Raw genomic sequence first — 24,933 nt, 5'->3', positions numbered from 1 at the left:
GGTGGGACCCTCACAGAGACAACCTGTCACAGGTTGTCCAAAGATGTTGTGGATTCTCCATTCCTGGAAGTATTCAAAGCCAGATTAGACAGGGCTTGGAGCAACCTGATCTAGTGGGTGACATCCCTGTCCATGGCAGGGGCTTGGAACTACATGGTCTTTAAGATTCCTTCCAAGCCAAACTGTTTTATGATTCTGTGATGTTTATCTCTCAGCCGGGTCCTTTTCACAGACTTTCTTGACCTGGAAGGGAAGCCAAAGGTTTTACATCCAGTCTCTGGGCTCATTCCTGCATGGGAGACAGCAACAGTTCCCCCAGAATGGGCTGCTCTCCTCTCCAAAATCACAGCTCAGCCTCCTTTTCAGTAGAGAACAACATCCCTTCTCACAGCATTCAGCCCAGCCTCACGCTGCAGGGTTGATGTGAGCATCGCTGGCAAACTCCCAGCCCAATGTCACTCTGTTATTAAAACGTGCCTCACCCTCAGCCAGCAAAGTCCTGGGCTGTTTTGGGTTTCACAGTCCTCACTGCTGCTGCTGAGATTTTTGCAAATATCTGATGATATGGCACCTCTCCTACAGGCACAACAATATAGTTAGTCAAAAACATGATGGAAGCAAAGATAAAGTGAAAACATAGGTAGATCTGACACAGAGCCTGCTGCTCTCTTCCTTTGTTTATAATATGTGCAAGGGAGAAAAAGCAGAGGAGAAGGAAGGATTTTGTGTATTTGTGGTGCACGCAGGTCTCACAGCATTATTAAAGGCTAATTTGATGATCTGTAGTTTTACATTCTGTTCTTCCCGAGATCTGAGAGAAAGTACATGGGACAGACAAAAAAGCACAGTACAAGGGGACTCTAAACCTCTCTCCAAAGACAATTAACTGCTGTGATCATTCAGTAATAATGAGTCCGTGTTTGCAAACTAGCCTGACCACAGAATATGCTGAACACGTTATCATCAGCTCCGAGCTCTCTGAAACCTGATCGTGCTTCAAAACACGCCGGATTCCTCGCTGTGAGGAGCGCCGCTTGCTTTTTTATCCTCTGCCTCCAAATTTCAGTATTATTTTAAAACTATAATTGAATTTCAATCCTCTGTGCGTGTGTGTGTGTGTGTGTGTGTGTGTGTGTGAAGAAAGGAAACACTTCTCCCAAGATTTACTGCATGTCTGTTACTGTGTGGGCTGTTTTGACTCTGCAGAGTAGCACAGACCATGCAAACCGCGCACTATTGGAATCGGTTCAAACTTTTACAGTCCTTCAAATTGGGGCTGGAGCCGGAGAGGAAATACTAAAATCCTGTATATACAACTTCTGTCTGTGAGGGGGAGAGAAATTCCATGAAAATTAAGAACTCAATGATGTATAAATTTATATTCTGTTTAAAGGGTGGGTTGAGTTTTTTCTTTTTTTCTTTTCTCTTTTGAGTCTTTTTTTTTTCTTTTTTTTTTTTGCAGTTGAAAAAACAATTGAACTCTTATATAAGGAAATCCAGGATCTTTAAATAACACTGGGTCCTGTGAGCTGGTGGCAGAATAGGGGCTCAATCTTTTTTAAGCCAAGCCATCTAATTAGCATGTGAGCCAAGTTTTATGAAGGTGAGTCAGTTCAGATGTGTTGCTCCTGAGAAAGCGGAGCCAATTTCTCTTAATGGCATGTGCTGTGAGTAATTAAACCGGATTCTGCAATCAGCATATTGTCCTTCCTGGCTGCAAACAGCCGCCAGCAGGCTACAGTCAACAGGCCCATCCACAGCAGCTCCTGCCTGGCAGGCACTGGGAAGACCCATGGCCAGGATGGGAGGAGGAGAGAGTTCAGGATGCTTTTAACACCCTCTGATGGCCTTGCCCTAAAGAGCATTTCAGTACAAAACCCAATTCAAATATAATAACCTCATCTTGGGCTTTCCTATCCCACCAGTGCAGTGCCCAGTGTCTGGTATCCAAATGGCTCCACTCCACCGGTCCTAGTGCAGCACTGATTTTGGAAACAAGGACACAATGACCTGCCCTTGTTGGCTTTCCAAAGGGACCTCACAGCCTCCCCAGCTACTGCATGCAGCTCTCATACACAAGGAAGCTGCTCTAACAGGGACTATTCCCATATTGTTTCCATTATCTTTTTATGACTGTCATGTGGACAGGGGAAAAGGGGAGGCGGGAGGAGACAAATAAGAGGGAAAGAGAAGCAGGATGTCAAGTTCTGCCTTTGTGGAGGGAGCTGACAAAAATGCAGCTGTCAATTCCCTCTAGCACATATTTGCAGACACTGAAAAATAGGAGTGAGCACAGGCAGCCCCACAATGGGACAGACCCAGCGCTTTCCTCAAATGCCATTTTAAGCCTCCCCTTGCAAGCAGGAAGGTTGTAACCTCTATCCCCCTTCATTTATTCGCTTTTTTTGTTTCGTCCCGGGCAATTTGCTCTTGATCACACAGGTCAGGAGAAAGTAAGCACAAGAGGTTGATAAATTGCTTTCTGCCTGGAAGCCCTGACACGGCTCCAGCAGGACGTGGCACTCAGCCCGCCCCAGCCAATGCCACATCCTTCTGCCCCAGTGGTGACACACACGGCCCCGTGGGTCACTGCACCACCACGGGCACCCCACAGCAGTCCCCAGCACCCTGGGTGTTTGCCCCTGCATGTCCCCAGATCCTCACAGGCCAAACCATCTTCTTCTCCATCCCTGTGACAAACATCTGACCTGCTGAGCGCTGTTTGGAAAATAGGATCATTTTATTTCATTTTGAGTGGCTCCCACTGGTGCTAATGGGTTAAAGTGGTGCAGCTTGTCTTCATGTTGATGCCACCAGACTGGAGAAAAGTTCATCTGTCCTACCCCACATGGGTGTCCACACCACCAGGCTTTGGCTCTGCTGCACCAATCTCCAACAACCCCTGCTCCCCATCCACATGTTAAAATGTTCTTGAAATTCTTCCTTCTGTCAAAGGAGACTAAAATAAATCTCACAAAATTAGTCAGTGAACATAAGTTTGCTAATGTGGTCAGAGCAAGAAAGGCAGAACTGAAGAGTTCTGATTTGGTTGAGAATCATGTGGTGATATCAGACAGGCTGTCAAAGGAAGAGACAGGAGACAGATGAAAAAGGGAAATCATTGTCTCCAAATACTATTCCTAGAAAAACTCTGTACTGGTGAAAGGTTTTTCTATAGCTGGTCTTTACTGTGATATTTCTTAGAGCTGTGTGTGAGAACCTCATATGAACTCTCCAATATATCCTGAAATAAAGCATCTAGAATTATTGCCTTTGTATTAAGGTTCAGACATATCTGAAAGCAGCACATCACGTGCAAAGTGTTGTATCTAATACTCCTGAAACATGGCAGCAAACATTGGATGCACATAACTAGGGTGGATTTTTTTGTCCATGTATGGTCACATTTCCATTGATGTTTCAACCTTCCCTCAAAATAAATAATTTTTATAATGGATTTTTATTTTTTTTGACCACAGGAAAACCATCAGACCAAAATGCACATTGCAGTGCTTTGAGTGAGCTTCAGTTTTCTCCTGGGGTTTCCATTTTCTACAGGGGCAAGAGGTGCAGCCAGACTGCACTGGAAGAGCAGTTTGAGACCAAAAAGGAGACAGCAGGATGGACAACCAGGTGGCTGAAACAAAATGGATCAGGAAAAGCAAATTACTGCTGCCACCCTCAGCTGCAGCAGATTCAGTTCCGTTTTAACAAACCCAAGAAGACTTCTGTTTTCATCAGAAGTGTCTGCAAAAGAAAAATCACTTTCAGGCAAGGACTCATTGTTTCCTTCCTTTCTGCTGAGTGATGACAGATCTCACAGAAGCCTTAAGCATAGGTGAAGTAGGAGAACCACATAAATATAAGCTAAAATGCAGCTCTACTTCCTTCCCATGGAATACCGTCAGCCCTTGTAAATTCTGCAATGTGAGCAGCTGGCTCAGAGGCAGAGGGGAACAATAAACAGCACAGGAAGCGACTGCTGGCATTGCTGGAGAAGGTCATAGGAAGCCCAAAAGCAGGGTCCCTGTGGTGCTGTGGGCTGTATGCTGAGTGTATGCAGTCCCCAGGGGGGACACAGGCTAAAGGTGTGATGAGAAAGCAAAGAGAGGTGCAATATATGTCACAGGGTCACCTAATGCATCAGTGGCAAAACCATGCTCTCCATCTCTTCACACCCTGTCTGGAGAACTGTGTGTAGACACCAGAATAGGTAAAAGATGGGCAGAAACCTCTTGTTCCCACAGTTTGTGGCTCTTTTTCCACCCACAAGTCCCACCAAGACTGCAAAGAATGGGGCAAGCTTCAGTATATTCTTTTAAAAGTCATCTGAAGATAGAGTGCCCCACCTCTCCAGCTGAGTGACGTGGGAGGAATAGGCATCTCTGAATAGAAATACCAGTTTAGTCTCATGCTGCACCACTTCTTCAACTTCTTAGAGGAAAAAAACTGGCTTTGGGGACTCTCACCAATAGGTCATGCTTGGTTCCTGAAACACCAGCACAGCTTCTTCCTCATTTGTTAGCAACGACTTTTGGGCACAGCAGTGTGACTCCAGCACTGCTGCCTAGGAGATGCCAGCAGGGATATCAGCTGCTCAGGTTGCCCTGCAGCTCTTTGTTGGGTCTGCTCCTGCCACACTCAGCTCACTCTGCCCTGACACCCTGGGGCTGCCGTGGGCGCCAGCCACTGTCAGACCAGCTGAGATGTGTCTGCACATCCCTGCTCCCTAGGTAGTCATGTGCCAAAAAAGCTCATTAGACCACAGAAGGAAAGCTGGGAGGAGACACGGTTGCTGGCTATAAATACATTGGGGCAAGCATCAGAGAGGCAGCTGAGCTATTGAAGCTAAAAGACAATGTTGGCACAGGAACAAACGGGTATGAAGAGGCCAGGAATAAATTAAGCAAAAAATTAGAGAGAGAAAACAACCCTCTGAGAAGCTCTTGCCTGGAACAGGCTTCCAATAGGGACTACATGACAAAAAGTGGTTTTCAGTGAGATGGATCTGACTAAATTAATGAAGATGTGGAGTCAGTGTGGGGGTGTCTGTACATCACTGCTGTTTGGAACACCAAAGGTTACAGCATCCAAGTGATCCTTCCTACTCCTACATCTCATATAATTACATGAATATGGAGGTATCAATATGCTGGACACGCAGGCAAATACAGAGACATGGATACACACATTAGATTTGACCTAAGATGTCCCAATGACATTATAGAATCACTGAATGGCATGGGTTGGATGGAGACCTTGAAGACCATCTCGTTCTAAACACCCTGTCATGGGGAGGGACACAACACCTTCCACTAGACCAGGTTGCTCAGAGCCCCTTCCAGCTTGGCCTGGAGCACTCCAGGGATGGGGCAGCCTGTTCCCATGTCCCTGAGCAGACTGTTCCTGTGTCTTCTGACCCACACAGTACAGAATTTCTTCTTAATATCTAATCTAAACCTATACTCTTTCAGTTTGAAGCCATTACCCCTTGTTCTGTAGCTATATGTCCTTGTCAAAAGTCTTGCCCCATCTTTCCTGTAAGTTCTTCAGGTACTGAAGGAATTTAGGTGACCCTAAAGCTTCTCTTTTCCAGGCTGTGCAATCCCAATTCTCTCAGCCTGTCCTCACAGCACAGCTGCTCCATCACTCTGATCACCTTGGTGCCTCCTCTGGACTCACTCCAGAAGTTCCAGGTCTTTCCTGTGCCGGGCTCCAGGGCTGGAGGCAGGACTGCAGGTGGGGTCTCACCTGAGCGGGGCAGAGGGGCAGAATTCCCTCCCTCACCCTGCCCACCCTGCTTTGGATGCAGCCCAGGACACGGGTGGTTCCTGGGCTGCCTGTGTACGTGGCCAGCTCATGTCCAGTTTTCATCCACCAGCACCCCCAAGGTCTTCTTGGCAGGGCTGGTTTTGGTCTGTCCATCCCCAGCCTGGAATGATACCAGGAACTGCCCTGACTCAGGTGTAACACCAGCACTTGGCCTTGTTAAACTGATGAGATTCCCATGGGCTCTGTGCTCAGTGTGTGCAGCCCCCAGGGCCTGGGGAGCTCCCTCTGGATGGCATCCCATCCTTTAGGTGTGTCAACAGCACCACGCTGAGGTCCCATCAAAGTGTCCATGTTTGGAAATGTAGGTAAGGGTAAAAGGCCCACTATAAATTTTTCCATGAGTTTGGCCATTTTTGTAACCAATTTTGTGCTCATGCCCACCAGGACTCTGTTGCAGAAGTAGATTTGTGCTTAATTGTGTCTGATGCATAAACATATGTGAAATACAGGTTCCCTGATATCCTTGAGACACCTAAATAATTCTCAGTTTAACTCAGGTGCTGTAACTCAAATTCATTCTGTAAACACTCCCAGGCTACTTTATCTTTCACATCTACTGCAGCTGCATTATCCCAGTCATCCCAAATGAGGGCAACTAAACCCTTCCCACCACACACCCTATTTTTCCATAGATTTAGGTTCAATCTTGGGGATGCTGTTACCAAGCATAGCACTCATTACATGTATTTTTTCAATAAAAATCCATGGCTGTTCTCACAGGTACAGAATCACTTTACATAAAAGCCTACCATTCCTACACGGAATTGAACTTCTTCTTCCCTTCCATGATCTACAAGTCTTTTTAGGACTTTTTGTCCATTGCAGACTGGAAATGTGAGGAATCATATCAGATTTAAGAGAGGGTGAATGTGGAACCATCAGAGAGAAACTGTTTTTTGTAATTCTTCTGATTCCAAAAGAGCCACAAAAAGCTCCACCACATCTACAAGTGCATCTAGAAGAAAATAACTGAATTTTATTCACTTTGACAACAGAGAGAAATGCAGTCTTGCAGCTGTGCAATTATCCACCATGCAGTAGCCCATGTCTGACTGGTTTAATATTTATTCCAAAAATATTTTCACCTCAGATATACTCAATGTGCAGACTTCAGGAGCATGCTCTCCCTCCTCCCAAGAAAGATGAAGGCACAGAATATTTGAAAATACTCTCCATTGTGAGTTGCCCAAAGATATTCTCCTCCTCATCATTTGCCCTGGAGAAACACTGTGTGAGGCCAGGAGCTAACCCCACACTTGTGAATTGAGACCATTTTCCCATTTAAGCATATGGCTCTTGCACATTTTTTTCAAAATGAAATGATTTTAAGGAGACCTTTGGGAAAAGAAAAAAAAATGGCATTTTATTTCCTTTTTTGGTTTTCTTTTTTTGGGTTTTTTTTTGTTTGTTTGTTTTTTTCCCTACCCATCACTTCTTAAGACCTGAAGTCCCAGGACATCCTGCCTGACACAGTCCAGAGCTGGCCCCTTCAGGCTTTAAATAAAGTCACAGCTTTGGGGTTTCTAGGCAGACAGTTCACTGGAAGAACCACAGTAGGGGTTTTGTCCTTCCTACGAAGGATGAGAAATTGCAAGAGAAACATGGATTCTGGTTGCAAAGGTAGGAATTAAACTCTTCTAGGAGCAGGACAAACCTATGAATATTTTTCTTCTTGTGCCCATGTTGATGATGTTTTAACAAAGTATAATTTAAATTGAGAGTGTTCACAGAGCAGCTCACAATGGTGACAAGAATAAATGAGCCATGATATTTCATTCCAAGAGCAGTAGATGGGGAATTCATAGACGGGATATTGTGAAAACTATGAGTTCCCTACAGGCCCCTTCTCTCTCCATGTTCATCTGAAACACTCATTTTTCAGCTCCCTGTTCTAACACAGGAACTGCCTCCCCTGACTCATTAGGGAGCCACAAGAACAAGTGATGCTCAAGGATTCCTGCATGGGAACAACTCCCGTGCACCCAAAGGACATCCTTTTCTCCATAGCCACCCACAGAGGATAACAAGCCCTAAATCTGCCTAAGGAACTATCTCAAGAAGGAGGAAAGGAGATGATCCCTCCTTTTTCCATGCTTTTCATATTCCATAAGTAAAGGAGCATGGGAGAAGAACACCCTGCACCTAAATATGCTTCCATTTCTGGAGATATTTCACCATTTTATGATCCTGTGTTACATTGCTGTCACTGTGCAGGCACCTTAGTAGTTAGAACTGCAGTGTCTTCAAGCACAACTCTTTGAAGCTATATGATGACCTAAAAGTCTCTCAATTTCAAAGTCAAATTCTTTGCTCTGTTTGTCTTTCAGATGCAGTGAGAAAGAAGAATCCACCTTGGACCCAAATGACAGCAAATTGGCCCATTCCATCCCCACTCACAGCAGGCAGGAACATGCAATGTGGAAATCATCATCACCTTATAAAAGTGGTCACTTATTTTGAGGACCCGGTAAGTCAGAGCCTGCTTCACACGTGAAGCTTGGCACAGCTTTCCTCCCAACTTTCCTATATGAAATTTTAGTCTTAACACCTTTTTTTCTGAAAGATTTGCTTTTGAGTGCTGAATTATTTTCCTGCTAAAGTTTGCCTCATGCTGAGATCTAAAAAAATAGAGCTTTTGGCTAAAAATGAATCACTGAGGTCAGAAAGTTTCTACAGACCTCATAAACTCCATGGTCCTAAGTGATTTAAGGCTGCAGCCCTAGCATTGCTTTTGGGACAGTCTTTGAACCAGAAATTTGGTTGGCTACTGTGGAGACCATCACTTTAGGAGGTATTTTACAATGTGAGGTGTATTTAAAGATGGTGGCTCCGACAGAAGCGTCTACTGTGCTCTGTGGGCTTTAGAGACAAAGATGACTGCAGCAGTGGAGCTTTGCTGATGTGCACATAATGAAGCTGCACAAGAAGAGAGGAGGGATTCCTTCCTGGGCCTCTCTCCACCTCTGGCCCTCAGCATCCTAAGTTACTGACTTCCCAAGCCACGCTTGTATTTCTCAACAACAGAGCACTGAAAGCTCATTTTTGCAAATCTTCCACCATTTGCCTCTAAATCCCCCTCCTCTCCCAGCTGGAAGGTGACTTCCTAACCTCCCACCTTAGGATGCACCCCCCAGCACAGCCACCTGGGGACCAGCAGCCACTCAGGATGCCAGGGCTGTGGTTTCCAGCGCAACAAAAATAACATCAGGGGTATCAACCTATTTCAGGACCGTTCCCTCATGCAGGGCTACCCAGCCAAACTATTCCAGGCTGCTACTGTACTGGCTGATGGACGCTGCCTGCGTGTGCCCTGCATACTGTACATTCCCTTGTAAGGGCTTGCCCCATTCCCTGCTCTGCTCTGAGGTGTCATCTGGCCTTTTGCCCCACACCTGCTGGCAGAAGGGTCCCCACAACACCCACTCTTGAAATCCCGCTCCCAAGGCTTTCCTGGGAGTTCCCTGACAGGATACAATGGCTTTGAGCAAAAGGTGCTCCCAGGGCAGAGCTGAGATGCTGTGTTGTGTTCCTGTGGTGCAGGGACTTGGTTCTCTGGCCAGGCAGAAGCTGTGCTTCTCTATAGGATACTGTTTTAAAACCCACTCTTCTTTGCTAGGTCCTCTGCAATGAGCCAGGTCCTGGCACCAGGGTGTGAGAAGAGGGAGGGAGACATGAGAGCCAGGCTCAGCACAGGTGTCCCCAGCTCAGCTATCCATGAAAGATCCTAGAGCTGGAGCTTTGCTCAGGGTTTATTATCACTGATGTCAGCAATCCATAACAGCAAACCCAAAATTTTACAAGATTCACAGGGCGCTTTGATCATGTCTGAGGAGCAGGATGGCAACAAGGTCTGCAGGGATAAGCGTTATTAATGGTGTAGTCTTGAAAGAGAAATGGGCAAACATGATGGACAGTGGGCTTTACAAGTGTCAAGAGTGCTGAGGACTGGAGCCATCCTATCCCTCCGTATTTTTAGTAAGATGTCCCACCATTCTGTGTTTTCTTTATAGCCTGTGGAGACAATTCAAACCTTAGGTCTAGAGCAGCTCATCTCTACTGACTTCAGAGGGAGCTCAGACACTGCTTCAAAGTCAAGGAACTGAGTTAGGGGGTGAACCTAAGCTGAAACCTTCAGTTTATCACCAAAGAGCTCCTACATGAACATCCCTGTAAAACAAAGATATCTGATAGTGCTGACCTGTGGAAAACCCCTCGAGCCCAGGGAGGAGCTGTAACCTCCACAGCAAACCAGTTGTGGGTCCTCTCTGTTGAATGAGGAGGGTCATATCCAAAATTACTGCCATGGCAACATTTCATAGAATCATGGAATATGCCAAGTTGGAAGGAACCCACAAGGATCATCCAGTCCAGCTCCTGGCCCTGCCCAGCCCCATCCCCAAGAGTCCCACCCTGTGCCCAGAGCATTGTCCAAACACTCCTGGAGCTCTGTCAGGCTGGGGCTGTGACCCCTGCCCTGGGGAGCCTGTTCAGTGCCCAGACACCTCTGGGGGAAGAACCTTTTCCTGATATCCAGCCTGAACCTCCCCTGCCACAGCTTCGGGCCATTCCCTCAGTCCTGTCACTGTCCCCAGGCACAGGGCAGAGATCAGTGTGTGTCCCTCCTCTTCCCCTCGGCAGGGATTTGTACCTGCACGGAGCTCTCCCCTCAGTCTCCTCCAGGCTGAACAGACCAAGTGCCCTCAGCCTCTCCTCACACAGCTTCTCCTCAAGGCCCTTCTCCATCTCTCCCAGTTGAGCTTTCCAAGGGAACATCTCTCACAGTCTGTACCCACCAAAGATACTGGTCACCTGATAGACACATAACAGGAGCTTCCAGTGCTTAACTCAAAATTCACATGCCTCAAATCTGCCCAGCTGCTGTTTACTCCTGGAAATACCTGAGATTTGTACAGACCATGGCTCCCACCAGCCAAGTGCTTTCCTGCCTGTTAGTGTCTTTCTCTGTATCACTGGTTTTTTACTCCCATTTTACTACTGATTTAATGGAATAAAATATTTAAATATCCATTTTAAAAATGAGCATTGTTCTCATGATGTAAGGTACACCAAGTGCAGCATGAGCAGAAAGAAAAGCACACTAGAAAGGTCTGGTTTGCCTATTCACAGCCATAGTCCTTGCAAAAGACTCAAGACACATTTTGACATTATTCATTTTGGCATTGCTCATTTCCCACACTGCATTCAAAGAAAGTCATGATGCTGGAAAGTGCTTGGATATTGTTCTGGAAATGGATCCCGCATCCATGGCACAGCAACCATGACAATACTTGTCCCAGGAGGCACTAAACACCTGCCAAGAGCAACAGGAACAGATGGGGCAATGTGCAGAGGTGACCTTGCAGCAGGAGATGCTTCCAGCCAGCCACCACAGTGACCTCACACTCATTCCTGAGGAGCTGACTGTGTGACTAACCAACACTGAAACATGAGATTTTGTATCTAAGGAGCACCATTTGCTGCAGAACCTCCTTCTCATTTTCAATGGAATCATAGGTTGGCTTGAGTCAGAAGGGACCTTAAAGATCACCAGGTCCAACACCCCTGCCATGGACAGGGATGGCACCCACCAGGCCAGGTTGTTCCAAGCCCTATGCAATCTGACCTTGATCACTTCCAGGGATGGGGCATCCACAACTTCCTTGGGCAGCCAGTCCCAGTGCCTCACCAATCCATCCGTGGGGGTAAACTAATATGGATAATTCAGCTTTCAAAACCAACAGAAGCTCTGCAGATTTTAAGCAGCAATGTGTCTCTGCTGTCTCTGCAATATTCCTTCCAGACAGGCACAGCCTTCAGTCAAAAGCACTGCTCAACTCTGGGCACCCTCAGAAGCTCACACAGCAATCCCAAGCCAGCTCGCTGCCCCACTGCCTCCTCTGAGAGGAACCACTCTGCAAAATCTGGGAGCTGTTCCCTTGACCCATCAGATAAGGCTGCTGCAGGATCCAGTTTCTCAGCAACACTCCTGGCCAGCAACTGAAGCAATTCCTGCAGTAGCCCAGCCTGATAAAACCACTGCTAGATTCCTCCCCTTTTGGCTGAACAGTTAACTTGAGATCTAGTATCCCACTGTGCACTCCCCCAGACTTCCAAAATGTTCTTCTCTAAACAGCCTTCCTGTCTCGTGCTGCCAGGCTTTGCACATCTGGACTCCAGACCTCATTGTCACTGACCCAGGACTCACCATAGTTCTCCTCCTCCAGCTCTAAATTAAACACATACAGTGGCCCCGATTTGAGCACAGCCCCTCTGCCAGGTGGTGTCAGCATCCCACAGGGTCAGGTCCAAGAGCTCATGTTTGCTTTTAGAGCAAAACAGCCCTGGCTGAAGGCACCCACGCCAAATTCCTGGGAACCCCACAAAACATCAGCTGTGTCCTCAGTAATTCATAGAGCCTCTCCACCCACATCAGTCTGAGGATGAAATCAGGAAAAATCTGTTATTTGGTCTTTGTTTCTGCTGAAGATGGAAAATCATGCCAATAGCCCATGGAAATAGTCTGAAATTGCACCCCCTCAGAAGCACCAGCAGTCACCAGCTAAGTCCCCACCTTCTGGGAAGCCTCTGCAGGTGAACACACAGGTGTGAGTGTAATTTCTATTCAATGCACTATTTTGGAGTACAGAGCAATTAGGATCAGGCCACAGGGGCCAGGCTGTCCCCAGCCCTGCAGGAAGAACCAGAATCACCCTCTCCTCTCCTCTCCTCTCCTCTCCTCTCCTCTCCTCTCCTCTCCTCTCCTCTCCTCTCCTCTCCTCTCCTCTCCTCTCCTCTCCTCTCCTCTCCTCTCCTCTCCTCTCCTCTCCTCTCCTCTCCTCTCCTCTCCTCTCATGTATTTCAGAGAAAGGTAGCCAGCTCCATACTGCTGTGTGCAGAGTGTCTTTTGCCTGTATGTCACCCTGGCCAGAGTCAGCAAACTGACATCTTGGAGCTGTAAGCCCTTAGGATGACACAGGACCACAGGAAGAAAAGAAAGATCCATGTCATACAGCTGCTTTGCTCTAAAATAATATCCTACCCTTGCTCCATACTGTACCCTGCAACCAGTTGTGCATTTGTGTGAAGTTTCTGGTGACCTTCAGGGTGTTGCTGGAAAGATTCCATGCAATAAACTTCTGGCAGTAAAACACTTTCTTTTGTCTCACCAAAATGAATCCCTTTGCTTATGGAGCTTAGCTCCCTCCAGACATCCAGCTCATTCCAGCAAAGAAACTCTCCAGGTGCAGTTTGTCCTGCTCCTGTTTGAGGAGAACATCCTCATCTTCTCCATCTTCTGCTCTGAATCACCAGGTGTAAATCAGCAGTAATGATTCCCACCTGGAAGAGTCTGGGGGAAACAGACTGGACAGCTGTTCTGCTTTTCAGAAGACAGCAAGTGATGTATCTGTAAGAGCAACAGGCACAGTGAGAGAAGTGAGGCTGCTCCTAGCAACCCTTGGAGGGAAGGGTCAGGACCAGCTACCATCAGTTTGGTGCTATCAAGCAATACATAGAAGCACAGGGAGATCTGAACCCCTCCTTCAAAGTTCCTTCCTCTGGTATCACCTAACCTGACCCTGCTGTATTAAAAATGTCATTTTTGCTCAGTTCTTGAATTCCAAGGTCCTATCCATCACTGAACACTGTGATGGGTGCCAGGACCATGTCCTGCACATGTGTCTTTCCTCTTCAGCAAACACCCAAAGTAACTCAGTGCATCTGGTGTTGACAAGATGGGCTTTAACTTTGGAGAGCTCTTGGGTGCCAGAATGACAGCACTGAAGAATGAGACCTTCTGCTGCTGCTGGAATGGGAGCATGTTCAACAATGACTCAGGACAGGAAAATGCCACTTACAAAAACTCCAATGCTTGTTTCTCAACCAGCCAAAGCTCTTGGAGGTCTCCCATCTAAATGCTAAGCAGGCCTTGAGCTGCATGTCTTTTGAGACCTCACAAGAGCAGCTGCAGTATAAGGAGGACACTCTGCTATTCAGGGCAAACCAGGAGACAGTCAATTTGTAGAAAGACCCTCCTGGAATTTTTAATAGGTTAATATTGAACGTTTTATTTCAGCTCTCCTGCTTCAAATTTCACTGATCAGTGGGTTTCTGGGGAACATACACAGGTTTTGTTGGTGCAAATTAGTGCCTGAGTGCAACGCTTTGGGGCACAGAGTCTGTAACCAGGGAGTCTAAAGGGAGGAGGAGGTGGCTAGTCAAAGGGAAAGAAATATGTTATTATATTTATGCATATGTTAGGGTGGCAGTTCTCTCCTGGCATCTTCTTCTAAGGTCTCAGTCTGCAATCTGCTCTCAGTATACGTGCTCAGGCAAACATCTATGGTCAGAATATGGTATTTCATCTGTGTTTTCCCCCAGCCCACACTGGAACACTGAAACAAAATTAATTATGCCAAAAAGATAAATCCTCCCTGAGAATTGTGCAAGGATTAGCATTGTGCAGGGAACTCTTTAAATCCTTCCCCCCCACCCCCTGACACCCAATCCCAGCAAAGACCCGCACCAAGCTCAGGTTTTATGGGTTGGAGCTGCTGGCACTGCTATAGAAATGGGAGATGGAGCCCTGACCCCATCAGCCCGGGCTCCTCCAGCCACCCACAGGACTCATGCTCAGGCTGAATTGGCCCTTGATCCTGGATAAAGAGCCTGGGAGAACACCCTTGTCATAGGTTGTGTGTCCATCCATCCATCCACCGGCCCACCCACCCACCCACTGATCCATCCATCCCTTCATCCATCCATCCATCCATCCATCCATCCATCCATCCATCCATCCATCTATCCATCCATCCATCCATCCATCCATCCATATCCATCCATCCATCCATCCATCCATCCATCCATCCCTCCATCCATCCATCCATCCATCCATCCATCCATCCATATCCATCCATCCATCCATCCATATCCATCCATCCATCCATCCCTTCATCCATCCATCATCCATCCCTTCATCCATCCATCCATCCATCCATCCATCCATCCATCCATCCCTTCATCCATCCATCCATCCATCCATCCATCCATCCATCCATCCATCTATCCATCCATCCATCCATCCATCCATATCCATCCATCCATCCATCCATCATCCATCCTTCCACCCATCCATCCTTCCACCCATCAGTCCGTCCGTCTGTCCGTCTGTCTGTCTGTCTGTCACTGCCCTCTGCCGGCCCCGCGTGTCCGGGGCGGTCACACAGACCCGAGACCGAGCGGGGCAGGGCCAGGCTGCGGTGTCGGGGGTGCAGAGGGGAGGATGCAATCCTGCTGCTGCTGCTGCTGGTGCTGCTCTCGGGCAGCCTTGGCTCCCTCCCGCAGCACGCAGAGATGATGGAGCCCGAACCGGAGCAGTGAGAGGTGCCGCGATGCCGAGGCACCCGCACACAAAAGCCTGCTCAGATGATGAAGATACCTGCGGCACCCATAAATTATAAACAGACTGAGCAGTGTAAAATTAGTAATAACTTCCTTTGAACCACAATACAGGCTTTCTTAAACAGCACAGAAAGCAAAAGCATGTGGGTGCTTTTTTAGCCAGACACAATTTCACATGTATCAGTGCTGTGATTCCCAAAAAGGCAGACAGAGATGATGTAGGTGCACTTAGGAAGCATCCTAGTAAAAAATGTTGCCAGTGGGAAGCCAAGATAAACACAAGGGGCTGCAAAAAGGCAGAGCATCCCCTCAAAACACAAGGAAGATGGCTGGTAAAACAATAAAAAAATAGGTAAACCATATTAGGAGCAGAGGAACATACCACCATCAGCACACTTCCCCTTTATGGGACTGGACAGTAGCAAATCAGGTATAAATTGGAAACTAGAGGAAAGAATAAAACAAGCAGATTGGTTCTGACTCGCTTCCTCAAGCCTGGCCCCCTTGACCTGGGTGACTGGGAGCCACCAGCACTCACTGCACAGCAATCACCAGCTGTGTGCTCTTCTCTGGGGTGTGTGGGGTTGCTGGAGACTGACCATTGGATGGATAGATGGATGGATGGATGGATGGATGGATGGATGGATGGATGGATGGACTGCTTCAGAAGCAACACAAGGCTCTGCTGGGGAAAGACTACAAGCTCCTGATCATGACAGCCTCCTCATAAACTCTAAGCACAAGACAGCAGCTAAGGCTGAAAGCACAGTTCAGATACGCTCCAAAACCTGTTAACATAATCCCTTACGGATCCAGACTAGTGCTGTGATCCATGCAAATATCCCATCTCCCTTTGAATTTTGCTAAGTGCCTGGATTCAGCAATACTCCGCAGCAACACGTTCCAGAAAATGATTGCACTTTCCATGAGAAAACTGTGCAGATGCCCCTTGAATGAGGTGTGTGACAAAAAAAAACCCAATACAATCACATAAAACAGCGGGAGACCCTTACTTTGGAGAGCAGACCAACAGCTCATCTCAGAAAGGAAATCCTTGATGCAGGGGCCAGGTCCTCAGCCTGGATTTTTCCTAAGCTCTGCACTTCTCTAACCACATAGCCTGGGAAGCATTGTAATAGATAAAAAAGTGAAACTCATTGCTTTTTAGCTCCTCACCCCTCCTTCTCATCTGGAAGGATGCTATTTCAGAGCTGAGCTCCAAGATCTAAAGACCACAAATTTGGGCAGCAATCAATGGAAAGACTATCTGAGGGTGTGAAGGAAAAGAGATGCATTCACACAGGAAAATCTGGCATCAGTAGAAGCAGCAAATGGAACAGAGAAAAAGGTTTCTTCTTTCTTGGGGGAAAAAGAACCAGAGCTATCCCAGCAACTTTTATGGACTATAGTCCTATAGCCAAACCTGGAATCTCCTGGCTGCTGCAAAGGACTTTCTGATATTCCCCCAATACACATACTGAAATAGCTTGTTTCATACACTGCACTTGTCCCTTTTGATTTATGTCCACTAAGCTTTCTCTGTTGGATGAAAAACAAAGCCAATGGCAAATGAGGTTCTCCAAGGAGAGCACAAATGTCCACAGGAGTTTCCTTCAGGATGGGCTTTGGTGGAGAAGCAGTGCAGGTTGGATAACCACAGCAAGTGAGAGCATTAGTGAGCATCCACTTCTGCTGATCCTTCCATTCCTTCCAGCTCAACCCAGAGATGAGGCAGGGTTGTGTTTCCTAATCCTAACATGATTCCTTGCTCATTGCTATCAAGGAAGCCATTAAAATCCATCAGTTCTGTCTGGTGAGGATGAAACTCTTGCCTGTAAAGACGCCTGGTTAAAATTTCAAGCATCCTCTTTTCTAGCAAATTGAAAAACCCCATGGATCATGCTTCTGTAACTCTAAATTCACTCCTAAAACTGCACCTGCAAAAGCCAAAGTTAGAAGGTGTGTGAGCAGCAGGATTAAGCAAGCCTCAATTCCCAACAAGTATTTCAGCCAGAGCTGGCTGGCAGAAACTGGGTGGGAAATTACTTACCTTTATTTCTTCCCTGCCCAGGCAGAGATTTTTACATTGTTTATGAACTTGTAATACCTTTAACAACTCTCCCCATATGTAAGGTTTATTTTTAAATGGTCATGAGCTAGTTGGGGGACCAGCGGGCAGAGGTCTCAGTATATAATCTTTATTTTTCAGTAAACCTAATGAAAAAAAAAGAACAAATTCTTTTCATTCAATTTACCAATGACTTGTTCAAGGACTAAGTGAAAGCCAGGTGCAGGCAACAGCAAAAGGCAACATGCTGAGTGGCAGCCACATCCCCTCTGACCTGCTTGCCCTACCTGCTGTGGCCATCCTTGCCTGCAGGCGCATTAAAATATGAACTGCTGTCATATTAGAATTGAGGCCCAAAGCAAGGGTCCCAATTCAATCTGGGCTCACGGATATTAAAAACAACAAGCAAACAAAGTAGCAACAAAAACAAACTAACTAGCTAAAAAAAAAAAAAAAACACACAAGACAAAATAAAACAAAAAACCACAACAACCACTGGGGGAAAAAAGTCATCAAAATTTGACCTGCTTAAAAATCCACCAGTTTAAAACTTCCCCTAGTGTTCTTCAAAGGTTGGAGGTAGTCCATGGTTCTCCAACAGGAATGCAGTGCTGGACCTGCAGGTCCTCCTGGAGCAATGTCTGTACACATCAGCTGGACAAAGGGCCTCAACACTCATTTGCCTCCTTGTTTCTGTATAAGACCACACTTTCTTGTCCTCCCTCTTTCCAGGGAGCTGGTAACACAAGAGGTGACTGCAGGCTTGCAGTTTCACCTGCTGAGGTAAAGTGCATGTTACATCTCCCTGTGATTTTTCTTCCTTTCTTTCTTCCTTTCTGCCACACAGCTGTTTTTTGAGATGGTGAATTGAGCACCATTCAGCTCTTGCCTAACAGCTCTTACAGATGGGCAAAAAAAAGTCAGAACAGAATCAAAACAGTCCAGGTGCATTTGCCTCATTCCTGGATTTTGCAGCCATGTTCCTAGCACCACTGGTTGAGAAATTATGTGGTTTTGGATTACATTTTCATGGCAGCTTTGCACTGGGAAATATCTCTGTCAAAGGATTGAAAGCTGCACAGGAAAGTATTTCATTTGGAACTCTGCATGTTGATGGTTGCCAGTTGCTGGGTTGAACATCAGGATCTCTTCATAGATACATCAGGAAGTTGTACTACCAGGTGTGATCATTTTATGGCAACTCTGTCTTTTGTGGACTGCAGAGGGAAATCACAGCAAAACTCTGATCGGGAAATGCTCTTTGGATAGAAAGCAGTGGTGTTGTCCCTGTCTAGCCCACATATGCTTAGGATTCAGCTTATGTTAAAAAGGATGAGACCTCCAAGCAATGTCAGCTGGAATAGGGGCCCAAAAGATGTCATTGCACTGCCTTAACCCTGCAGCCATTACCAGCAGTCAGCAAAGGAGCCCACAGCAGGGAGGAGACTTGACTGCCACATGGGCTGGATCAGGGACAGGCTACATCCCCCAACAAGAGTCACAACAGGCTCACAAGGCTAGCTAAGGGGCCAAGAACAAGTTATGCTTGCAAGTATATCCCGAAACAAGAGCAGCAGTGGTATGCACACAATCCCTTTAGAGTCAAGGTTTGGGCTGAGGGTCAGAGATAAACAGAGCTTGGGAAAAATGCTTGAGATTTCCAGGCCGGTGTCCTAACCAGTGGTGTTTTGCTTATCTTTCTCTCTTCACTGATACAGTGATCAGAAAACCTGGAGTAGAGACAAAGCAGAGGCTCTTCAAACACAAGGAAGAGATTCCTCAGGGGTATCAGACATGGCAGAAGCAGCTGCAGTGGATACTGATGGGTGAGCTCACACCCTGCTGGGGCATCAATCAGTGCAGCTCCCAGCTGTGCAAGTGTGTACCTGCAAAGAACCCACCCCTCCCCTCACTGGGGTGGCTTCATCAGGTGTATGCTGTACACAGACTGAAACACATCTCCCCTGTGCCACCCCACCCCACCCCACCTGTGCTGTGAGTTTCACTGGCAGTTCCTCCCACTGCCACCCCTGCTGCAGGTGCAAGGAGCAGCTGAAGCAAAATGCCAGCTGAGAGAGCAATGAGCCACGGAGCAAATCCTCCCTGGACAGGCTGCAGGCAGGATTTCACAGGGAAGTGTTTTACAGTGTCAGGGTCGATTACATCCTTTGGCTCCAACTGGCTTCTCCAGATTTCACACATTATTTTCACAGGAGGAGAGAGAAAACAAATGCAGAGAACAAGTTGCCTGCAAATTTTGAGCCTTCTCTTTATTTCTGCAAAATGGGAACCTTTTTTGTCCCCACACCTCCTCTTCTAAGCTGACATTCCCAATCACCATTCAATTTGAAAGGTAAGTTCTAGTCCCAGCGCTCAAACATACCTGAAGACACATCAACAAAATAACCTGTGCAAGTGGATAAGGTGCTTTTTCCAAGATTGTACATTTCAAATCAGTCCAGGAGATGCTCTAATTTCAGCCATGGTGGGGTTCAGCTCGCAGCTCATTCTGAATAAAGGATATAAAGGAATAAAGGACTTACATTTCATCCCCTCTGCCCCAGCATCAGCTTTAGCTACAGCAAAGAGTCTGTCCCTAGTTCTATGACTTTTTCATGGCATGTCCTATAAGGAAAGAGCCAAAAATGCCTCAGGAGTAAGAGTGAGTAACCACAGCCCCAGTATCAGTGTCTAATATCATGCATCAAATCGAAAGGACAAAAAGAGAGGCTGGAAAGAACACTCCCTCCCTCAGGGCAACTAAATCCATCCCCTGCCCACAGTGGGATCAGCTGCAGCTGAAACAGTCCTGGCTGGAGCTTATCCAATACAGTCTTCAAACTTTCCAGTGCTGGAAGACCTCCCAGCACAATTCATACTAATGCTTCTCTAATCTCTTGTTAGAAAAACCTCCTTATTGAACCTAAACCTCCCAGGATGCTTCTTCGGTTTTTTTTTTTTTTTTTATTTTTTGTCCATTACTTCTTGTCTTTTCCCCAGAAAGATGCAGAGAGAGGAAGGTAATCACTGTCTCTGCTATTGATTCTTTATGGTCTTCTCTGGACTAGCTGGTCTCTGCTTGCCCAAGTGTCCTTGCCAGCCACGTTTTCAGAGATCTCAGGATTTTTGTTGCCCTCCAAATTTCTCTGGTGACATAGAGGATTAAGTGAGGCTGGACAGACCTTCGTGCATCAGCCCCGTTCCTGGGAAACGGAACGACCAACAACCCGTGTAGCAATGCTCCCTCTAGAGCTGAAGACGGCTCCCTTCCACAAGAACTGTACGAACCACGGGATAAAAGCCCTTATCTTGAGCTCCGCTTGGGCGCTGAGCAAGGAAAGCGACTCATTCCCGTGCCCTTCACTTCAGTCTCACATTCCAGCAGCAGCCTAGGTTTGTTGCGCGTGTAGCTGAGGGTTTTTTCCCGCTGGGATGCTCGGGCGGGTGCGGCGGGCGCTGGGGCAGAGCCTGCGCGCATCCCGCGGCACTAGATGGGGCTGCGCGCCCGCTCCTCGCTCCCGCTCCCCCTGCGCTCGGAAAATGCTTCCCACAGCTCCAGCTCCGAGCAGAGACCAAGCTGCACTTGCTAACCAAAGGGAGCCCTCCTCGGCTCCTCGATTTCACCTCGTCTGTTTTTATACCACCGGGTAACATCCGGCATCTCTTATCTGCGAGCCCCCAGGTCTGCTGTCAGGCACGGGGACAGCTTTTCGGTACCCAGGTATTTAAAATAATTGAAATTTCTAATGCAGCCTGAGCTGTTAGAAGCAGTGGCTGGGGATATCCCGTTGCAGCAGGAGGTTCCAGCCCAAGCCATCCCGCAAGCGTCCCCCCAGGCTGCAGAGTTACAAACTCACATTCAGTCCCTCTCATCTCTGCAGGCATGAACATAGCAAAACCTGTATCTAACAATAGTCCTAAATTCCTCTTCTTCCGAGACAAAGACTCATCTCCCTTGATTGTCTGACAGCTGGACCAAGGTACCTGAGAGCTTCTGAGGGACTTGGGTGTCCAACTGCACCTGTGTCCCTTGCCTAGCACAAAATCTGTCTAAATCAGGTTTCCAAGAAGAACTGAGAGCACGGGCTATGTGCTAGATGGGTCAGAGTAGGTTTAGAAATTAAGCCTGATAAAACCAGGCAGCAGAAATGGTGACAGGGTTCAGACTCTCATGACCATGCAGAGGAAAACTGCTTGGGGTTTTGAGCTAAGCCATGATCTGACCCAATTTTCTGCTTCTATAAATAGGAAAGGACTTACTGAAAAATAACCTCAGACCTCCCTACCCAGCCATAGAACTGAAAATGCTCACGATGATCTTGTTACTCAACTGATAGAACCAACCAACCCTTCTTTCTTTGTGAAGATTTTGCATTATAAAAGGGCACAATATGAACAACGGTGGTAGCCTGTACACTTCTTTCTTGGACAGAACAGTACAGCAGGGTCATAAAACTGCCCAGGACATATATCCTGATTTTTTCCTACAGGTAGAGTAACACCAAGCTCTGAAAAGCCACACTGGCTGCTTTTCCTGAGCTTCTGCTCTCCTCAGTGAAAAGGAAAATTTGGCCAGGAGTTTTTGTTGAGCTATTTTGTGGTCATTTATTTTACAGCAGCATGAGAGGCCCAAGCACACAGGGACACAGAGGGCTGATCCTGGCAGCCACAGCCCTGCTGCAAACATTCCTAAAGCTGCACTCTGGTGCTCAAATGAGATGTGTGTATATTCCTCCCTCTCCACACCTGCTTATCCCAAACCTCCTCCTCCTCACCCTATCCCTTGTCCCCCCAAGTCCTTTTCTCAGGTTTCTCTGCTGCAGTCACTTAACCCAGCAGCCAATGCCTTCATACCACTCGAACACAAAATTCATTGCAGCTTCTCTATCTGTTCCACCAGGTCCTCACATCTCATCCTTAACTCAGCCTAAGGAAATGGGAAAGGAATTCCAACTTCTGCAAAATGGGTTTTTTTGGGGGTTTATAAGCTCAGATCAGGTAGGAAAAGGCTGGAAAAATGGGTATTTGCAAATAGCAGTATTTCTGCTTCCCTCCAGAATGGTTTACATGCTGAAGGCCCATGCTAGGGCTCAAGACTCCCCTGAGTGACAGAATAAGTATTGGAATGGTCTGCCCAGGGAGGTGATGGGAATCACTATTCCTGGATGTGTTTAAAAAAGACTGGATGTGGCCCTCAGTGCTATGGTTTAATTGAGGTATTAGACATGGGCTGGACTCCATGATCTTGAAGGTATATTCCATCCTAGTGACTCTACAATAATTATTTTAGATACACAGCAGGAACATAAAGATCACTGGGAAGGAAGTGTCTGATGCTCAGCCCTGCCACAGCTGCTCAGATTTCCAATTTTCCTTTTTCAGAGACATTACTCCAGCTTGTGGAAAATTGGTTTTTCTTCAGCTTGCCCACCACATTCTATCTGAGCCTTGGAAGGCCCTTCCAACAAGCAGCTCCAGTGCCTGACTACTGCCAAAGCCATCTCCTGAAACTGGAAATGCCTCCTTGCAAAGGCCAGGGCTCCTCACTGCCCACAAGGAGGGAGCAGGAGTGGCTGCACTGAACAAGAAGGCTTTGTTCTCCTCTATGGAATATGCAGGAACTTGGGAAGAAGTTGGTTTTGGCCTGAGCACAGGAGAGGGAGGCTGTGAAAACAAATGCCCAGGCAAATGACCCCAAAGGGAGGTAAACTACGTATGTTCAGCCCTGCTCAGCTCACCAAGCGTGAGCAGCTTTAGTTCTAGTTCACAGGACAGAAAACACAAGTGTTGACAGGTATCAGAATTTCAGTCAAGATTAAGTCACAGGTGTGTTCGTTTTTGGTTTTTTTTTATTGTTAAACCACAAAGAGAGTTGATGTACCAATGCTTGGACAAGGAGAAATAAGTAAATCTCTGGAACAAGCACTCCCCCACTTGAAAACTCAGTGCTGTCAATTTTTGGCTTTTCACATCCACATAAACTACAGAAGCAGTCATAGCACAGTTGATTTAACACCTGCCTACTATATTGACCAGCAGAGCAGCCACTAATGTGGTCACATCCTTAAGAAAGTGATAGTTTGGATGCCAGCTTGTGAGGAACTCAAGCCAGGTCCCCCCCCACAAAAGATCCCTTGTCATCTTTCAAGAAAGGTATTTTCTTATATTCTTTCAAATTAAGAGCGTTTTTTTGCTTTAAGATCACAGGTGCAATAAGCTGTACAGAGAGAAGCAAGGACTACAGGTAGAGCTGGAGTAGAAGGATCCCTTTATGGTAAAGTACAGGTCCAGCACCAGCACAGAGCTATGAGCCACTCCAACTTCTTCTCAGGGAATGGTGGGGAGGATCATACACCTATAAAATGCAGGAAGTTCTGTAGCACCCACCCCCCTTTTGTCTAGGGACATGCTGAAATGCAACATTCAATACTACTTCACATCATCGTGGGACATGGGTGGATGCTTCAGTCCCTGCTCACAGGGTTGTTTTAGGAAAAATACAATGGTCACAGAGGCAGAGAAAGGAGAGGACAGTTTGTGACAAGAAAAGCACATTTGTGTAGCTAAAAAGGACAATAAGAGATATTAGGGGCATTAGCCCCTTAGGGACTCTAGGGGTGGGCTGTTTGTCTACCAACACCTCAGGAGATGTGGGACAAGGCTGATGCCAAATGGCTCAAAACTTTTTTGACCAGGATGTACATACATTTCATAGAACCACAGAACAAAATGAAGGGACCCACAAGGATCATCCAGTCCAGCTCCTGGCCCTGCCCAGCCCCATCCCCAAGAGTCCCACCCTGTGCCCAGAGCATTGTCCAAACACTCCTGGAGCTCTGTCAGGCTGGGGCTGTGACCCCTGCCCTGGGGAGCCTGTTCAGTGCCCAGACACCTCTGGGGAAAGAACCTCTTCCTCAGCTGGTAAAGTCCAGCATTTGTACAAAACCTTGCTGCTAGCAGGCTGGAGGAAGGCAGGCACAGCATCACATCTGAGCTGGTCTTAACAAAGATGTTCTTCTTTCAACCTTCCTTGCACAGGCAAGAGGATCAGACTCATGCTACATAGCTGCCTCCCCTGGTGCCCCTCCCATTTCCTGCAGGAGTTCCAACTGCAGCACAAGAGCCGGAGTTATCAACACACATCCATGCACTGGAGAGGCTGAACTCTCTTTATCTGCATCTCACCATTCTCTAGTTGTTCACTACCCAGTTTCAATGCCAACCCGTCACAGACTGCAGTCACCCTTTTTGGCACTTCCCCACTCCATAGCCAGGCAGTTCTTCATGGCTCCTTGTGAAACTTCCTGCACAGGAACCATAAAAAATAGAGCACCAGAATAGATAAGGCATATCCCTGGCTGGGACAGCTCCTGCAAAGAGAGTTACAACGAGGAATTCAATGCAGAATACAATGGCTTTATCACAGCTCCCAAATGCTTTGGTGACTTTTAAACCAAACACTATTAAGACCTACTTGCAAAGGATGATGCAGATTCTTTGCAAAGCATAAATCTGTGAAACAGCAACAGAACACATGGGGCTTTGTTCTTATCTCACTTCCAGCAAGGCTGAGGCACAGATCAGAAGCTGCAGAGTTTATAACATTGTAGGAGACACACCCCTGATTTTAAGGC

General features: G+C 47.0%; 1 protein-coding gene across 1 annotated transcript in view; it reads left to right on the top strand.

Annotated features, from left to right (window-relative positions):
• The window catches only part of ATOH8 (atonal bHLH transcription factor 8), a 69,274-nt gene extending 50,706 nt beyond the window's left edge, over positions 1 to 18,568 (top strand). The window contains exons 3-7 of the mRNA XM_062493232.1: positions 12,919 to 12,974; positions 13,058 to 13,156; positions 15,057 to 15,206; positions 18,032 to 18,082; positions 18,523 to 18,568. Of these exons, the coding sequence (XP_062349216.1) occupies positions 12,919 to 12,974; positions 13,058 to 13,156; positions 15,057 to 15,206; positions 18,032 to 18,082; positions 18,523 to 18,568 (402 nt within the window). The remainder of the gene's footprint in view (positions 1 to 12,918; positions 12,975 to 13,057; positions 13,157 to 15,056; positions 15,207 to 18,031; positions 18,083 to 18,522) is intronic.
• Positions 18,569 to 24,933: the final 6,365 nt, after the last annotated feature.

This window comes from Cinclus cinclus, chromosome 5, assembly GCF_963662255.1.
Source record: "Cinclus cinclus chromosome 5, bCinCin1.1, whole genome shotgun sequence".
NCBI lineage: Eukaryota > Metazoa > Chordata > Aves > Passeriformes > Cinclidae > Cinclus > Cinclus cinclus.
This window is presented reverse-complemented; position numbering and strand designations above follow the sequence as displayed.